The 15,891-nt window shown below is 52.0% G+C and overlaps 1 protein-coding gene across 1 annotated transcript in view; it reads left to right on the top strand.

The window, feature by feature from the left end:
* Positions 1-15,891, top strand: part of cntnap1 (contactin associated protein 1) — a 98,364-nt gene that overhangs the window by 11,521 nt on the left and 70,952 nt on the right. The window contains exons 2-4 of the mRNA XM_069907220.1: positions 2,783-2,884; positions 3,268-3,461; positions 4,069-4,216. Of these exons, the coding sequence (XP_069763321.1) occupies positions 2,783-2,884; positions 3,268-3,461; positions 4,069-4,216 (444 nt within the window). The remainder of the gene's footprint in view (positions 1-2,782; positions 2,885-3,267; positions 3,462-4,068; positions 4,217-15,891) is intronic.

The following is a 15,891-nucleotide window of genomic DNA, read 5'->3' as shown; positions in this document are numbered from 1 at the left end:
CAATTCTCAGATACTGGCTACACTTACTAGTGTGTCACAAGGACTCGCTCAAGCCACAACCTTTGTGCCTTTGAATGGTAAAAGGTTAAGTGCTCTGTTGGATTCGTGCCGCACTGATAATTACATTAGTAAGAAAGTCATGTGGGAACTAAACTAAAGGTTCACCCATCCAGTAATGACATTGCTATGGGCTCAGAAAACTTTAAACACTGGTTCCGAAGGATAGGTTGTTGTTGACCTAACTCTTAGCCTTAATAGCTAGTCAAATGCTGCCACGTGGCTTGGTGTATTGACTTAATATTTGGCCAGGATTTCCAGTGCCAGCATCTGAGTGTGAAAGTTGAATACGGAGGACCCTTGTCTGAGCTAACGGTGAACGGTGCTGATCATTACTCTACACTGACAGCAGCAAAAATAGAACCATCCCTTTTTCCAAACTTGTCACCAAGCTGTAAACCAATTGCTGCCAAATCGAGACGCTTTAGCAAAGATGATCAGGACTTCATTGCAGAGGAAATTTGCCAATTACTTTCAGAAGACATAATCACCATCATGGCATGCCCAAGTGGTTGTGGTGAAGGATCCTACCCACCGATTATTCTCGGAATTGGATGCTTGCCCCTTGCCCCTTGCCAAGAACTGATGAAATAGTAAACAAATTTGCAAAATAGTGTGTTCTCTACCTTTGATCTGAGAAGTGCCCCCCACCAAGTGTCACTGAAGAAGTCCGATAAGTATACGGCTTTCGAAGCCAATGGATCTTTACACCAATTTTGTAGGATTCCATTTGGAGTCACAGATGGGGTCGCCAGCTTCCACCGAGCTATGGACTTTAGAGAAGAAAAACTGCAAGGTGCCTTCCCTCATCTTGATAATATCACTATTGCTGGGCATACCCAAGAGGGACATGATCAAAATGTAAAGAAACTCCTAAAGACCTTCAGTCAAAGGCACCTGACACCGAATGATTCAAAAATGGTGGAGCCTGTGAATTCCATTAATGTGCTTGGAGACTGTGTGGGGAAGGGTAGCATTAATCCAGATCCTGAGGGGCTTCACCCATGACAAGACCCTCCTCCACCAGAAAACTTGGGATCCTTAGAGCAGGTACTCGGGATGTTCACTTATTATGGGTTTTCTAACAAGATTCAACCAATGGTAAATACAAAGATGTTTCCTGAACGCCTTTAACTTACTAAAGAGAGAGTTGGAGGAAGCCACCCTGCACTTGGTGATTGAAATGTTACCCTTTGAGGTCGAGTGTGATGCATCTGATGGGGCTATTTCTGTTGTCCTTAACCAAGGAGGATGGCCCGTTGCACTCATGTCAAAGACACTACATGGAAGTGACTTGCACAACCATATTGTAGAGAAAGAAGCAACTGCCATCATTGAGACAGTGCACCAATGGAGCCACTACCTGGCACGGTGCCACTTTAGCTTGGTTACTGATCAGAGGTCAGTGGCCTTTGTTTGACAGTAAAAAGCGCACAAAGATAAAGAATGGAAAGATTCAAGAATGCAGCATTTAGTTACACAATAAAGTACCATCCTGGCAAAGAGAATGTGGTCCCTGATGCATTTAGTCAGGTGTACACTTGTTAAGGCTTTACTACCTCCATACTCGCTGACATTCACAACGGACTTTGTTGTCCAGGAACAACTTGGCTGCTGCATTTTGTTAGAGGGAATCTACCCTTTTCTACAGAAGATTTGTACTTCATGCAGGGTCTATGCTGAACTAAATCCACAGTTCTACCACCCACCAGGAGGAACTCTTATCAAACCACCAAAACCTATGGAACGGCTTAGCATTGATTTCAAGGGACTCTTGCCTACAGCTTCGCGTAACCCATATCTAGTCACAGTAGTTGATGAATACTTGTATTTCCCCTTTGCCTTTCCATGTCCCAATATGCATACTACAGCAGTGATCAGATACCTGGATCTGCTATTTAGCTATGCTGAATGCCAAATTGCACATACTCTGATCGAGGCACCACCTTCGTGTCTAAGGATCTAAAAGATTATCTCTTCCAGAATGGGGTTGCCACAAGTCATAGTACCCCCATACCACCCAATCAGGAATGGACAGGCATCAAACAGCCCATTTGGCCCTTAGATCACGTAACCTGCCTGAGAATCACTGGGAATTGGTACTTTCTGAGGTACTACACTCCCAAAGATTGCTGTGTGTACAGCAACAAATACTACACCCCATGAATGTTTTTTTTTCATTCCAATACTGCTCATCCCATGGAAATTCACTGCCCTCCTGGCTAATGACCCCTGGACCCACACTACTAAGAAGGTTTGTGAGGAGTAACAAGGATGAACCACTTGTAGATCAAGTTGGATAGAAAGGGTCAAGTGTCAGAAGATGTGGGGGAACAAGTGGGAGATGGATTGAGGACTGGAGCAGGTGAAGGGATGCAGAAGGTGGACAGGGTGAGGGATATGCGGAGGAGGGAGAAGGTAATGGGAAGTGGTGAGGGAGAGGAGGGGGAGTGGGTGAGCAGGGAGAGTGGGTGAGCAGGTGAAGAGGTGGAAGTAGGTCAAGCAGGAGAAAACTGAAAGGCTGAGGATGGGGGAGTGAGGAAGGGAGAGGATGAGAAGGGGAGGGTGTGAGATGTGCTAAGATGAGGACAGAGAGGAGTGGGACCTGGTGAAGGAATGAGGGGGTGGGGTTAGAGGATGAGGGTGGGGTTAGGGGATGGGGGTGCAGTGAGGGTGGGGAGTGGGACAGGGGGGGGTCACTGACAGGCTGTGTGTGTGTCCACAGGTCACTGTAACCAGAGTCTAGCCACACCCCAGTTCTCCAGCGCTTTCACTGCTTCCTCTTATTATTCCATCTCCTATTCTCCTGGATATGGACGGCTGTATGGTGAGTCCCGATCCCTGGGGTGTGGAATAGGAATGGGGAGGGTGTGTGGAGGAAAAGTGGAAATGAAAGTTGTGTGAGGAGGGGAGGGGAGTGTGCTGGAACTCGGGGTGGTTTCATCTACACTCGCTGTGTTCTTCTCTGGGAGATCTGGGTCCTGCTTGGGCCTGGTTGGGGCTGTGGGATCTGGGCCTTGGTCAGCAGATCTAGGTCCTGATTAAGGGCCAGTGGTTGGGGGATCTGGGTTCCGGTTGGGGTCATGGGGTCTGGGATGCAATGGGGGATCTGAGTCCTTGTGGGGGCTTGGGGGGGGGGGATTTGAGCCCCACATACTGACCTCCTGCTGTGTGTGTGTGTGTGTGTGTGTGTGTGTGTGTGTATTGCAGGGGGCGGAGGCTGGTGTCCCGATGTTACTGACCGATTGCCATGGCTACAGATCAACCTGTGGCAAAGGTCAAACATCACTGCCATTGCCACACAAGGAATCTACAACTCCCATGACTGGGTGACCAAATACCTCTTCCTGTACAGTGACCATGGCCACAACTGGCAACCCTTCTACCAAAAGGGCCATAACTGGGTGAGCATATGGCCCCTTCTCCAATACCCCACCCTGCATGATGACCTCTGACCTCTGAACCACCTGATCCTATGACCTCTGACCTGGCCGGACAGGCCCATCCTGGCCCCATGACCACAGGCCCAATTCCACCTGGCTTCATGACCTCCAGTCCAGCCCCACCTGGCCCCGTGACTGCCAATCCAGCCCTACCTGGCCCTGTGACCCCTGACTTGGCCCCACTTGGCCCTGTGATCTCCGACCTCACCTCACCCAGAGCTCACGGTGCAGCATCAGGTTGAATTTAAAGGGAGTCTCTGTCTTCCTGAACCATAAGCTGGGCATCACCTCACTGGCCTATCCTCTCCCCTAACTCACTCCTCCGCTCACCACACCTCTCCTTCCTAACTCCCCCACCCCTCCCATCCCTCACTCCCTCCCACATCCCTTGTCTCCCATCTGCTCCACTGCCCTCACATTCCTCTTTCCCTCACATCGCCTCCCTTACTCCCCCACTCATCATCTCATCCCACTTCCCCTTCCTATCTTCCCCCTCCCCCTCGCATCCCCCTCCCCCTCCCCTCCCCACCCTCTGCCTGTGGGTTACTAATATGTCTCCTGTGTGCAGACGTTTTCGGGGAACCGGAATTCAGATGGCGTGGTTCTCCATGAACTCTGGCGACCAGTCCTTGCGCAGTTTGTGAGGTTTGTGGCCATCAGCTGGAGGCCCAGAAGACACGCCGGGCTGAGAGTGGAGGTTTACGGCTGTCCGTATGGCAAGTACCAGTCCCGGCACGTCTGGGTCAGGAGTGCTGGGGTCGGGCGAGGAGGTGTGGGCACAGGAAGAGGACAGGGGAGGTGGTGGATGGGCAGCTGTGCCAAATTAGATCAGGGAGAGATGAGGAAGCATCGGTGCTTGTCAGTTTCCCACACTCTTCTGGCCTGAGAACGGATCACTGTGATCCTACATAACTCTCATCCTACATCCAAGAGAGCAATCATGGGTGCAGCAAACCATCATGTTCCAGATGTCTCCAGCCTGGTGGTCACTGCGGATGTTCAAGGAGCCCAATGATTACAGTGGCTGGTCAGAATTGAACAGTCACTGTGTATCAGCGGCCGTTTTAATTGTTAACCTTTGTGTGGCCTGTTCCTGGAATCTCCAGGTTCTGTCAGTGACCTGTGACGTTGTGGCCTCCTCCACTTGGAGAGACTGGGTGCAGATTCGGAGATTGCTTCGCTGAGCACCTTCGCTCCTTCCGCACCAGTAACAGAGCCATCCATTTTAGTTCTGTGTCACACTCCCACACTCACGTGACTGGGCATGGCCTTGTGTACTGTCCCACCAAGACCACCCGCAAATTGGAGGAATATGATCCTTGTATTCCAACTCTGCTTCCTCCCAATCAGCCAATGCTCCACCCACGCTAGGATGTTTCCTGTTAAACCATGGGCTCACGTTAAGTAGCCTCATGTGGGGCACCTTGTCAAAGGCTTTCTGAAAATCCAAATGCACAACATTCACTACATCTCCCTTATCCCCCCCTGCTTTGTCACATCAAAGAATTCAAACAAGTTTCTCCTCATTCTCTGTTCTAAAGGGAGGCTGTGCTTTCTGGTCCTAGACTCTCCCCAGAAATGGAAACATCTTCTTGCCTTCATTATTTGGTCGGTTTCAATGAGATTTCCACCTTCTATATGCCAGGGAGCAGAGGGACAGAGCCATTACGTGCTCCTCAGGTTAATCCGCTCACCACCAGCATATTTCTCATAAACCAGCTCTGGACGCTCTCCTTGCCCAAAACTGCTCACAATGTCTGAAAAGCCTCACGTTACATCTTAGCTTTTATAATGTTTGTCCTCTTGAAACAAATGCTAACATGTCATTTGCCTTCCTTGCTACCAACTCAACCAGCAAGTTAGCCTTCTGGAGAATCCTGCACCTGGACTCCCACATTCATGTGGACCACCACCTTCTGAATTATCATCCCATTTAGAAAACAATCGCTGCCTTCACACGTTCTACCAAAGTGCATGACCATACACTTCCCTGCGGAATTCCATCTACCACTTTGGCCATTTTCCAAACTGTCCAGGCCTCTCTGCATACTCCCTCAAGGTTATCTGCCCTTTCACCTATCTTCATGTCATCCATAAACTTGGCCATTAAGCTGGCTAATTTCATCATCTAAATCCATTATATAGGAGTAGGAGGGAGGTGTCAGGAGGTGGGGATGGTGGAGGGGTTAGGAGAGGAGGGGGATAGGGAGGGGGAGGAAACAAGGATCAGAATAGAGAGAGGAGAGAGAGTTGGGGAAGGGAGTGAGGGAATTCGGGAGAGGGGAGGAGGGAGGGAAGTGTCAAAGGAGGAGGGAGGGAAGTGTCAGGAAGGGAGGAGGGAAGGGAATGGGGGAGAGGGGAGGAGGGAGGGGTGTCAGGAGAGGGGAGGAGGGAGGAGAGTGTCGGACGAGGGGAGGAGGGAGGGAGTGTCGGGGAAGAGAGGTTTCGGGAGGAGGGAGGAGTCAGGAGAGGGGAGGAGGGAATGTGGGTCAGGAGGAGGGAGAGTTGGAGAGGGGAAGAGCGTAGGGAGAGGAAGGAGGTAAAATGGAGAGGAGGGAAGGTGGGGAGGAGGAGGATGGAGGGTAAGCAGGAATTTTCTACTAGAAGTGACCTTAGAGGATCTGTTTACCTTCCTCCTGGTGTTGCTGATCCGCTGTGTACAAATAGTGTTTGTGTTTTCCACACCTGCTCATTGTTTCCTCTATGCAACGGCTTTGATTTCGCCCACCTGTCTGGCTGCTGTTCCGCTACCCGGCTGATGTCACCCTGTCCAGTTGCTTTCACACATGTCCAGCTGCTGTTTCCCCTTTCTAGCTAATCCCCTGACTACCTGTTTCCCACGTCCAGCTGTTGGTCGCCCCCTGTCTAGCTGCTGTTCCCCATCCAGATGGTGTTTCCCCCGTCCAACTGTTCCCTCCTGTCCAGCTGCTGTTTCCCTTGTCCAGCTGCTGCCCCCCTGTCAAGCTACTGCCCCCCGTCAGGCTACTGCCCCCCATCAAGCTACTGCCCCCCCTGTCAAGCTACTGCCCCCCGTCAAGCTACTGCCCCCCCCATCAAGCTACTGCCCCCCCTGTCAAACTACTGCCCCCCTGTCAAGCTACTGCCCCCCTGTCAAGCTACTGCCCCCCTGTCAAGCTACTGCCCCCCTGTCAAGCTACTGCCCCCCTGTCAAGCTACTGCCCCCCTGTCAAGCTACTGCCCCCCTGTCAAGCTACTGCCCCCCTGTCAAGCTACTGCCCCCCTGTCAAGCTACTGCCCCCCCCATCAAGTTACTGCCCCCCCTGTCAAGCTGCTTCTCCTGTCCAGCTGTTCCCACCATCCTGTTGTCCCCCATGTCCAGCTGTTCCCACCATCCTGTTGTCCCCCATGTCCAGCTGATCCTCCCATGTCCAGCTGATTTTTACCCTATCCTGATGATTCTCCCCTGATCCACCTGCTGATTTCCTGTCCAGTTGCTTTCTCACAGGTGAGAAACCAGCAGCTGTTCCCTCTTCTAGCTCTTCACCCACCTTTCTAGCTGCTGGTTGCCCCTGCCCAATTGCTGTTTCCCCGCACCCCCCCCCCCACCCGTCCAACTCCTGTTCCCCCGACCAACTGCTTTTACCCACTGCCCAGCTGGCTGCCTTGTTCCAGTGTTCATCTGCTGTTACTCCAGATGTTTCCCCTTGTGCACCTCCCTTTGTCCAACCTTTTCCTTTCCAGCTGTTTTTCCCCCTGTCCAGGTAGTCTTGCTCTCCATCTGCTCCCGTCTAGCTGTTCATTGTTGTCCAGCTGTTGTTCCCCTTGTCCAGCTGTTCCTCCCTGCCCAGTTGCTGTTCTCCTTCCAGTTGCTGTTCCCCACTGACCAGCTGCTTTTACTCCCTGTCCAGATGTTCCCCACCATTGAGCTGATCCCCACATGTCTAGCTGCTCCCCCTCACTCTAGCTGTCCTGGTCAGCTACTCTTTCGCCCCTCACCAGATGCTGTGTCCTCCCTGTCCACCTGATGTCCCTGTCCACTAGCTGAGCCCCTGTCCAGCTACTTCCTCCATGTCCACTTGTTCCTTACTGTCCAGCTATTGTTTCCCCTGTCCAGCTTTTGCCCTATTCAGCTCGTTCTATCTTGTCCAGCTGCTCATCCCACTATTCAGCTGTTACCCATCCAGCTGCAGTTCCCTCCATCCATCCACAGTTCCCCCATTTCAGCTGTTCCCCCTGTCCAGCTGCTGTTTCCCCCATCCAGTTTGTGTTTCCCCTGTCCAACTGCTATTCCAACCAGTCCAGCTGTTTGCCTATGTGTCCGGCTGCTGTTTGTCGTTCCCCCCCTCCTCTGTCCAGCTGCTGTTTGTCCCCTCCCCTCCCCTGTCCAGCTGCTGTTTCTCCCTCCCCCATCCTGCTGCTGTTTCTCCCGCCCCCATCCGGCTTCTGTTTCTGCCCCCCCCCCCCCATCTGGCTGCTGTTTCTCACCCCCTGTCCGGGTGCTGTTTGCTCCCTGTCTATCTGGTGTTCCCTCCTGTCCATCTGCTTTCCCTGTCCATCTGCTTTACCCCATGCCCAGCTGTTACCATTGCTCAGCTGTTTAATCCATCCAGCACAGGTACTCCCTGTGCACCTGTTCCCATCAGTACATATGTTCACCCCTGTCCAGCTGCTGTCCCCCCCTTCCAGCAGTTCCCTTCCCTCCAGCTGCTGATCCCTGTCTAGCTGCTCTTCCCCCCCACTTGTCCAGCTGCTCTTCTCCCCCACTTGTCCAGTTGCTCTTCCCCCCCTTGTCCGGCTGCTCTTTTCCCCCCTTGTCCGGCTGCTCTTTTCCCCCCTTGTCCGGCTGCTCTTTTCCCCCCTTGTCCGGCTGCTCTTTTCCCCCCTTGTCCGGCTGCTCTTTTCCCCCCTTGTCCGGCTGCTCTTTTCCCCCCTTGTCCAGATGCTCTTTCCCCCCCTTGTCCAGCTGCTCTTCCCCCCCTTGTCTGGCTGCTCTTCCTCCCCCTTGTCCGGCTGCTCTTTCCCCCCCCCCCCTTGTCCGGCTGCTCTTTTCCCCCCCTTGTCCGGCTGCTGTTACCCTTATGCCTGATTCCTTTAGTTCCAAGACTATTCACTCCTATCCAGCTGCTTTCCCTTATCCAGCTGTTCTTGTCCAGCTGCTCCTCCCTGTGCTGCAGTTTCCTCCTGTCCAGCTGCTTTCCCTTATCCTGCTGTTTTCTGTCCAGTGCTGTTAACCTATGTCCAGCTGCTGTAATCCTGTCCAGCTCTTCCCCATATCCAGCTGTTCCATTGCTCCAGTTGTTTCTCTGCATTCAACTGTTTCTCCCTGCCCAGCTGTTTCTCCCGTCCATTCAGCTTCTCCATGTTCAGCTGTCCCCATTTGTATAAATGTTCACTCCTCTCCAGCTGCTGTTTCCCATTCCAGCTGTTCCCTCCCCTCTAGCTGTTGTCCCTGTCCAGCTGCAGTTTCCAGTGTCTAGAAGCTGTTCTCTCCTGTCCAGTTGTTTGCCCCTGTCCTCATGTTTACCCCGTCCAGCTGCAGTTCCCCTGTACAGCTGCTTTTTTACTATCTAGCTGCCTCCCTGTCCATCTGTCTCCCCCATCCATCTGTTTTCCCTCTGTCCAGCTGGTCCCCCTTGTCTAGATGCTTCTCGTCACCTGTCCACATGCTGTTCCCCGTTGACCAGCTGCTGTTTCCTACCTGTCGAACTGTTCCCCTGTCCAGCTGCTGTCCCTCCATCCTTCTTTTTCCCCATCTATCTCTTTCCCCCGTCCAGCTGCAAGGTCCTTGCCGAGCTGCTCTTCCTCCTGTCTAGCTGATGTTCCCTGCTGTGCAGCTACTTTCCTCCATGTGCATTTGCTTTCCCCATGTCCAGCTTCTTTCCCCTTGTGCAGCAGTTCTCCATGTCCAGGTGGTCTACTGAGTCCATCTGTCCCTCCTGTCCAACTGTTTCTCTCCTGTCCAGTTGTTACCACTGTCCGGCTATGGCCTCTGTCCAGCTGCTTTTTTCTGTCAATATGCTGCTGTTTTCCCAATCTAGCTCTTCCACTCCTGTCCATCTGTTCACCACTTCATGCTATTCCTCATGTCATATTTTCCCCCTTGACCAGATGTTTGCCCTTGCCAACTGTTCCACATATGTACAGCAGTTCCCCGCATGTCCATCTTCCTCCTGTCCACCTGCTGTCCTCACTGTCCAGCTGCTCTTCCCACCTGTCCAGCTGCTGCTCTCTCTTGTCCAGCTGTTTCCCCATCCAGCTTTTCCTGTGTCCACCTGTTCCCTCTGTCCAACTGTTTTTGCCACCCTGTCCAGCTGTTCTCCCTGTCCTGATGCTCCTCCATCCATCTGGACCCAATGTCCAGCAGCTGTTCCCCCTGTCCAGCAACTGTTCCCCTGTGAATATGCTGCTGTCCCACTGCCCAGCTGTTCCCTGTGTTTCCAGCTCCTGTTTCCCCCGCCTCGCTCCTGTTTCACTATATCCAGGTGTTCCTCCTGTCAAGTTGCTGTTCAACCCAGTCCAGCTGTTCCCCTATAGGTGTTGTTTCCTGCAGTCCAGTTGTCCCCCTGTTGGCTGTCCTTCCCCTGTCCAGCTGCTGGTCCCCTGTCCAGCTGCTGGTCCCCTGTCCAGCTGCTGGTCCCCTGTCCAGCTGCTGGTCCCCTGTCCAGCTGCTGGTCCCCTGTCCAGCTGCTGGTCCCCTGTCCAGCTGCTGGTCCCCTGTCCAGCTGCTGGTCCCCTGTCCAGCTGCTGGTCCCCTGTCCAGCTGCTGGTCCCCTGTCCAGCTGCTGGTCCCCTGTCCAGCTGCTGGTCCCCTGTCCAGCTGCTGGTCCCCTGTCCAGCTGCTGGACCCCATTTAACAGTTCCCTGTGTCCAGATGTTCACCTGTCCAGCTGTTCCCTCTTGTTCAGCTGTTACCCCCTGTCCAGCTGCTGTCCCCATTTAACAGTTCCCTGTGTCCAGATGTTCTGTCCAGCTGTTCCCTCTTGTTCAGCTGTTACCCCCTGTCCAGCTGTTGTTTCCCTGATCACCTTCTGTTCCATTTGTGCAGTGTTCCACTTCCCCTGTCTAGCTGTTCCCTCCTGTCCATTCTTTGTTCCCCTGTCCAGCTGCTGTTCTTCCCATCTAGCTGCTTTACCCCTATGTCCAGCTGGTGTTCCCCCTGTCCATTTCCTTTTCTACCTTGTCCAGCTGCTGTTTTACCAGTACAGCTTCTGTTTCCACCTTCCCCATGAAGCTGCCCTTCCCCTTGTCCAGCTGCTGTTCCCCCAGTCCAGCTTCTGTTCTTCCTGTCCATTTATTCTCCCTGACCTCCTGTTTCCCCTTTTCTAGCCGCATTCCCCTGTTCAGCTGTTGTATCCCTATCAACCTGTCCCCTGTCTACCTGTAACCCCCATCCAGCTGTTCCCCCATCCAGCTGCTGTTTACCCCATCCAGCTGTTCCCCCTGTCCAGCTGCTGTTTCCCCTTTCCAGCTGTTCCCCTGTCCAGCTGCCGTTTCCCCTTTCCAGCTGCTCCCCCTGTCCAGCTGCTGTTTCCCCTTTCCAGCTGTTCCCGCTGTCCAGCTGCTGTTTCCCCTTTCCAGCTGTTCCCCTGACCAGCTGCTGTTTCCCTCATGTCTAGCTGCTTTTCCCCACTGTCAGGTTTTTGATACTCCCCTCCCCCCCCTATCCAGCTGCTGTGCATCCCACCATCTGCTGTTCCCCAGTCCAGCTGTATTTACCCTTGTTCAGCTACTGTTCCCCATCCAGCTGCTGTTCCACCCTGTCCATTTCTCTATTGAGCTATTCCCCAGCCAGCTGTTCCCCCTGTCCAGCTGCTGTTCTCCTTGTCTAGCTGTTACACCCTGTCTAGCTTCTGATTCCCCTTGTCAAGATACTGTTTCCCCTGTCCAGTTGTTCTTCAATGCCCAGTGGCCTTTGCCCCATGTCCAGCTGTCCCCCTCTCCCTCTGTCCAGCTGTTCCCCTTTGTCCAGCTGTTTCTACCTGTTCAGCTGCTTTTCCCCTTGTCAAACTGTTGTTGCCTGCTGTCTGGTTGTTTCCCCATCCAGTTGATGTTCCTTTCCGTCCACCTGTTACCATCTACCCCACTGTTTCCCCTGTGTTCACCTGTTGCTGTTTCTTCACTATCCAGCTGCTATTCCCTCCTGTCCTGCTGTTCTCCCTCACCCCCAACCCCGTCTTGTGGTTCCCCAATGTCCAGTTGCTGTTCCCTCTTTCCAATTGTTCCCCCTGCCCAGCTGCTGCTCCCCACATCCAGCTTCTGTACCTCCAGTCCAGTTGTTTGCTTCTGTCCAGCTTTTGTTTGCCTCTGACCAACTGCTTTATATAACCATATAACCACTTACAGCACAGAAAAGGCCATTTCTGTGTCCCATCTGCTACTTTCCCACTGTCCTGCTCTTCTGCCCTGTCCACCCTCCATTTTCATGTCCAGTTCTTATTTTCATTTACCTTGATGAAGGGCTAAGCCTGAAATATTGGTTATGTATCTTAATCTTTGCTATATAAAGTGCACTGTTTGCTCTGCTCAGCTTCGCCAGTGTTGTGTTTTTACTTCAACCACGGAGTCTGAAGATTTTTTTGTTTTATTCTTTGTCCAGAGACTGCTTTCTTTGTGTTTAACTGCTTTCAGTCTAGTGGCTGTTTTCCTGCTGTTGGTCCATTGTTTTCCTTTCTCCATCTTCACTTTCCTCTGTCCAGCTGGTGCTTCCTTCTGTCCATCTTTTGTTTTCCTCCACCCCTGTGCTGAACTCCATGTCCAGCTGGTTTTGTCCAGCTGCAGTTTTCTGTCCAGCTATTTGCAGTTGTTGTCCGTGTCCGACTTCTGTTTGTCCAGTTCCTGATTTGCTGTGCTCCGCTGCTTTTCCTTCTCTCTGGCATCCATACTTCATGTCAGGCTTCTGTACCCTGTGTCCAGCTTCTGTATCCCAAATACAACCGCTTTAACAGGTGTCCAGCTACTGTACCCCTTGCCCAGCTTCTGTCCTCATACCCAGCTTCTGTACCCAGTGTCCAGCTACTAGACCTACCCACCCACCTTCTGTACCCAATCTCAAGCATCTATACCCTGCATCCAGCTTCTGTACTCCATGTTCAGCTTCTGTACCCCGCGTCTGGCCTCTGCACCCAGTGTCCAGTTTCTGCACCCCAGGACAAGCCCGTTAACTCTGCCTCCAGCTTCTGTACCCCACGTTCAGCATGTTTACTCTGCATCCAGCCTCTGTAGCCCACATCCAGCCTCTGTACATTGTATACAATTTGTGTACTCTGCGTCCAACTTCGTTGTATCCGCCCTCTGTACTCCACATCTAGCTTCTGCACCCTGTGTCCAGCTTCTGTACCCCTAATCCAGGCTCTGTACCCTGCATCCAGCTTCTGCTTGTGGCGTCCAACTTCTGTTCGCTGTATCCATGCTCTGTACCCCACATCCACGCTCTTTACCCCACGTCCACACTCTGTATCCCACATTCAGCTTTGGCAACCATCGTCCATCCTGTTTAACCCACGTTCAGCTTCTATACCCAATGTCCAGCTTGTGTATCTCGCGTCCATCCTCTGTACCCCACATTCAGCCTTTGTGCCCCATGTCCAGCCTGTGAACTCTGCCTTCATCTATGTTACCCCATGTCCAGCTCTGTTCCCAGTGTCCTGTTTCTGCACCCCACATTCAGTGTCCAGCTGTTATTTCCATTTGTCCTGCTGTTTGCCTTGTGTTCAGATGCTATCACATCTGTCCTCTTACTGTTTTCCTCTGTCCAGATGCTGCTTTCCATCTCAGCGGCTGCTTCCTGGAGTTCAACTGCTATTTTCCCCATGTCCAGCTCTTTTCTCTGTGGACATTTTTGTGTTTTTCTTTGTGCAGTGACTGTTTTCTTTGCTTTATTCACTGTCCAGTGGCTGTTTTTCCTCTGTCGATCCATTGTTTCCCTCTGTCCAGCAGCTGTTTCCTTCTGTCTACTCCTGTTTCTTCCCATCCCTGTGCTGAACTCCATGTCCAGCTCGATTTGTCCTGTTGCAGTTTTCTGTCCGTTTACTGTTATCCGTGTCCAACTTCTGTTTGTCCAACTGCAGGTATGCTGTGGTCACCTGCTTTTTGTTCAATCTGGCTTCTGTACCCCACGTTCAGCCTCTGTACCCTAAGTCCAGCTTCAGTACTCAACATACAGTTTTGTATGCCATGTCCAGCTTCTGTATCCAGTGACCAGCCTCTGTATCCCATGCCCAGATTCTGCACCCCATGCCCAGCTTCTGCACCCCGCGCCCAACCACTATACCCTGTGTCCGGCTTCTGTACCCCAGGTCCAGCCTGCTTACCCCAGGTCCAGCCTGCTTACCCCAGGTCCAGCCTGCTTACCCCAGGTCCAGCCTGCTTACCCCAGGTCCAGCCTGCTTACCCCAGGTCCAGCCTGTTTACCCCAGGTCCAGCCTCTGTACCCCATGTCCACCATCTTTATTGTGCATCCAGCTTCTGTACCCCTTGTTCAGCTTCTGTATCTCTCGTCCAGCCTCAGTACCCAGTGTCCAACCTCTGTACCTCATGTTTACCCTGCATCCAGCCTCTGTACTCCCTATCCAGTTTCTGTACCCCCCCTGTCCAGCTTCTGTACATCTAATTCAGCCTCTGTACCCAATTTCAGCTTCTGTACCCCACATCCAGCCTGTTTACCCCACTTCCAGCTTCTGTACCCCAGCTCTCTGCAGTCGTTTTTCTTTGTACAGCGAGTGTTTTCTTTCTGTCAAACTGCTTTACTCTCTGTCGATCCATTGTTTTCCTCTGTCCAGCTTCTCTTTCCTCTGTCCATCTGCTATTTCCCTCCCTATCCCTGTGTTGAACTCCAGGTCCAGCTCGATTTGTCCTGCTGCAGTTTTCTGTCCAGCTGTTGTCCGTGTCCGACTTCTGTTTGACCAGCTGCAAATGTGCTGGCCTCAGCTGCTATTTGTTCTGTCTGGTCTCTGTACCCTACATCCAGCCTCTGTATGAAGTCCAGCTTCAGCTTTGTATCCCGCGTCCAGCTTCTGCATCCTGTGCACCCCTTTTCAAGCTTCTGTACCCCGTATCCAGCCTCTGTTCCCATGTCCAGCTTCTGTACCCTGAATCCAGCCTCTATACCTCATGTTCAGGTTCTGTACCCAACCCCCAGCACCTGTGCTCAATATACAGCTTCTGTACCCAGTGTCCAGCTTCTGTTTACCATGTTCAGCTTCCTAAGTACTCCATATACAGTTTGTATACCCCATGCCCTGCTTGTGCGCCTAACTTCTGTACACCACACCCAGATTCTGTACATCATATTAAGCCTCAGTCCAGCCTGTTTAACCTGCATCCAGCTTCTGTATCCCACATCCAATGTCTATACCCAGTGTCCAGTTTCTGTACCCCAGCTATTTTCTCTGCAACATTTCTGAACCTCTTTTTAATCATCCGTCCAGCTTCTGTACCGCAAGTCCACCCTCAGTATCCCATGTCCAGCCTATTTACCCTGCATCCAGCTTCTGTACCCCATGTTCAACGTCTAAGTGTCCAGCTTCTGTACCCCAGCTCTTTTCTCTGTGGACATTTTTGTGTTTTTCTTTGTACAGTAACTGTTTTCTTTGTGTCTAACTGCTTTACTCTCTGTCCAGTGGCTCTTTTCCCTCTGTCAATCCATTGTTTTCCTTTGTCCAGCTTCTCTTTCCTCTGTCCAGCTGCTGTTTCCTTCTGTCTATCTGCTGTTTCCCCCCACCCTTGTGCTGAACATGTCCAGCTTGATTTGTCCTGCTGCAGTTTTCTGTTCATCTATTTGCTGTTGCCCTATCCAACTTCTGTTCGTCTAGCTGCAGATTTGCTGTGCTCAGCTGCTTTTTGTTCTGTCCAACCTCTGTACCCCATTTCCAACTTGTACCCCATATACAGCTTTTGTACCCTGCACCCTGCTCATGTACCCCGTTCCTAACTTCTATACCCCACAACCAGCCTCTGTACCCACTGTCTAGCTCCTGTCCTCAGTGTCCAACTTCTGAAACCCATGTTCGGCCTGTTTACCCACATGTCCAGCTTCTGTATCCCATGTTCACCCTCAGTACCTCAGGTCCAGCCTGTTAACCCTGCATCTAGCTTCTGTACCCCACGACCAATGTCTATACCCAGTGTCCTGCTTCTGTACAGTTCTTTTCTCTGCAGACGTTTTTGTATTTTTCTTTGTGGCGAACTGCTTTACTCTCTAACCAGTGGCTGTTGTCTCTCTGTCAATCCATTGTTTTCTTCTGTCCAGCTTTTCTTTCCTCTTGTCCAGCTGCTGTTTCCTTCTGTCCATCTACTGTTTCGCCCATCCCTGTGCTGAACTCCATGTCCAGCTTGATTTGTCCTGATGCAGTTTTCTGTCCAGCTGTTTCCTGTTGTCCGTGTCTGACTTCTGTTTGTCCAACTGCAGATATGCTGGCCTCAGCTTATTTTT

Source organism: Narcine bancroftii, chromosome 12 (assembly GCF_036971445.1).
Source record: "Narcine bancroftii isolate sNarBan1 chromosome 12, sNarBan1.hap1, whole genome shotgun sequence".
Lineage (NCBI taxonomy): Eukaryota > Metazoa > Chordata > Chondrichthyes > Torpediniformes > Narcinidae > Narcine > Narcine bancroftii.
Note: the sequence above shows the minus strand (reverse complement) of the source record. Positions and strands in the feature narration are given on the sequence as shown.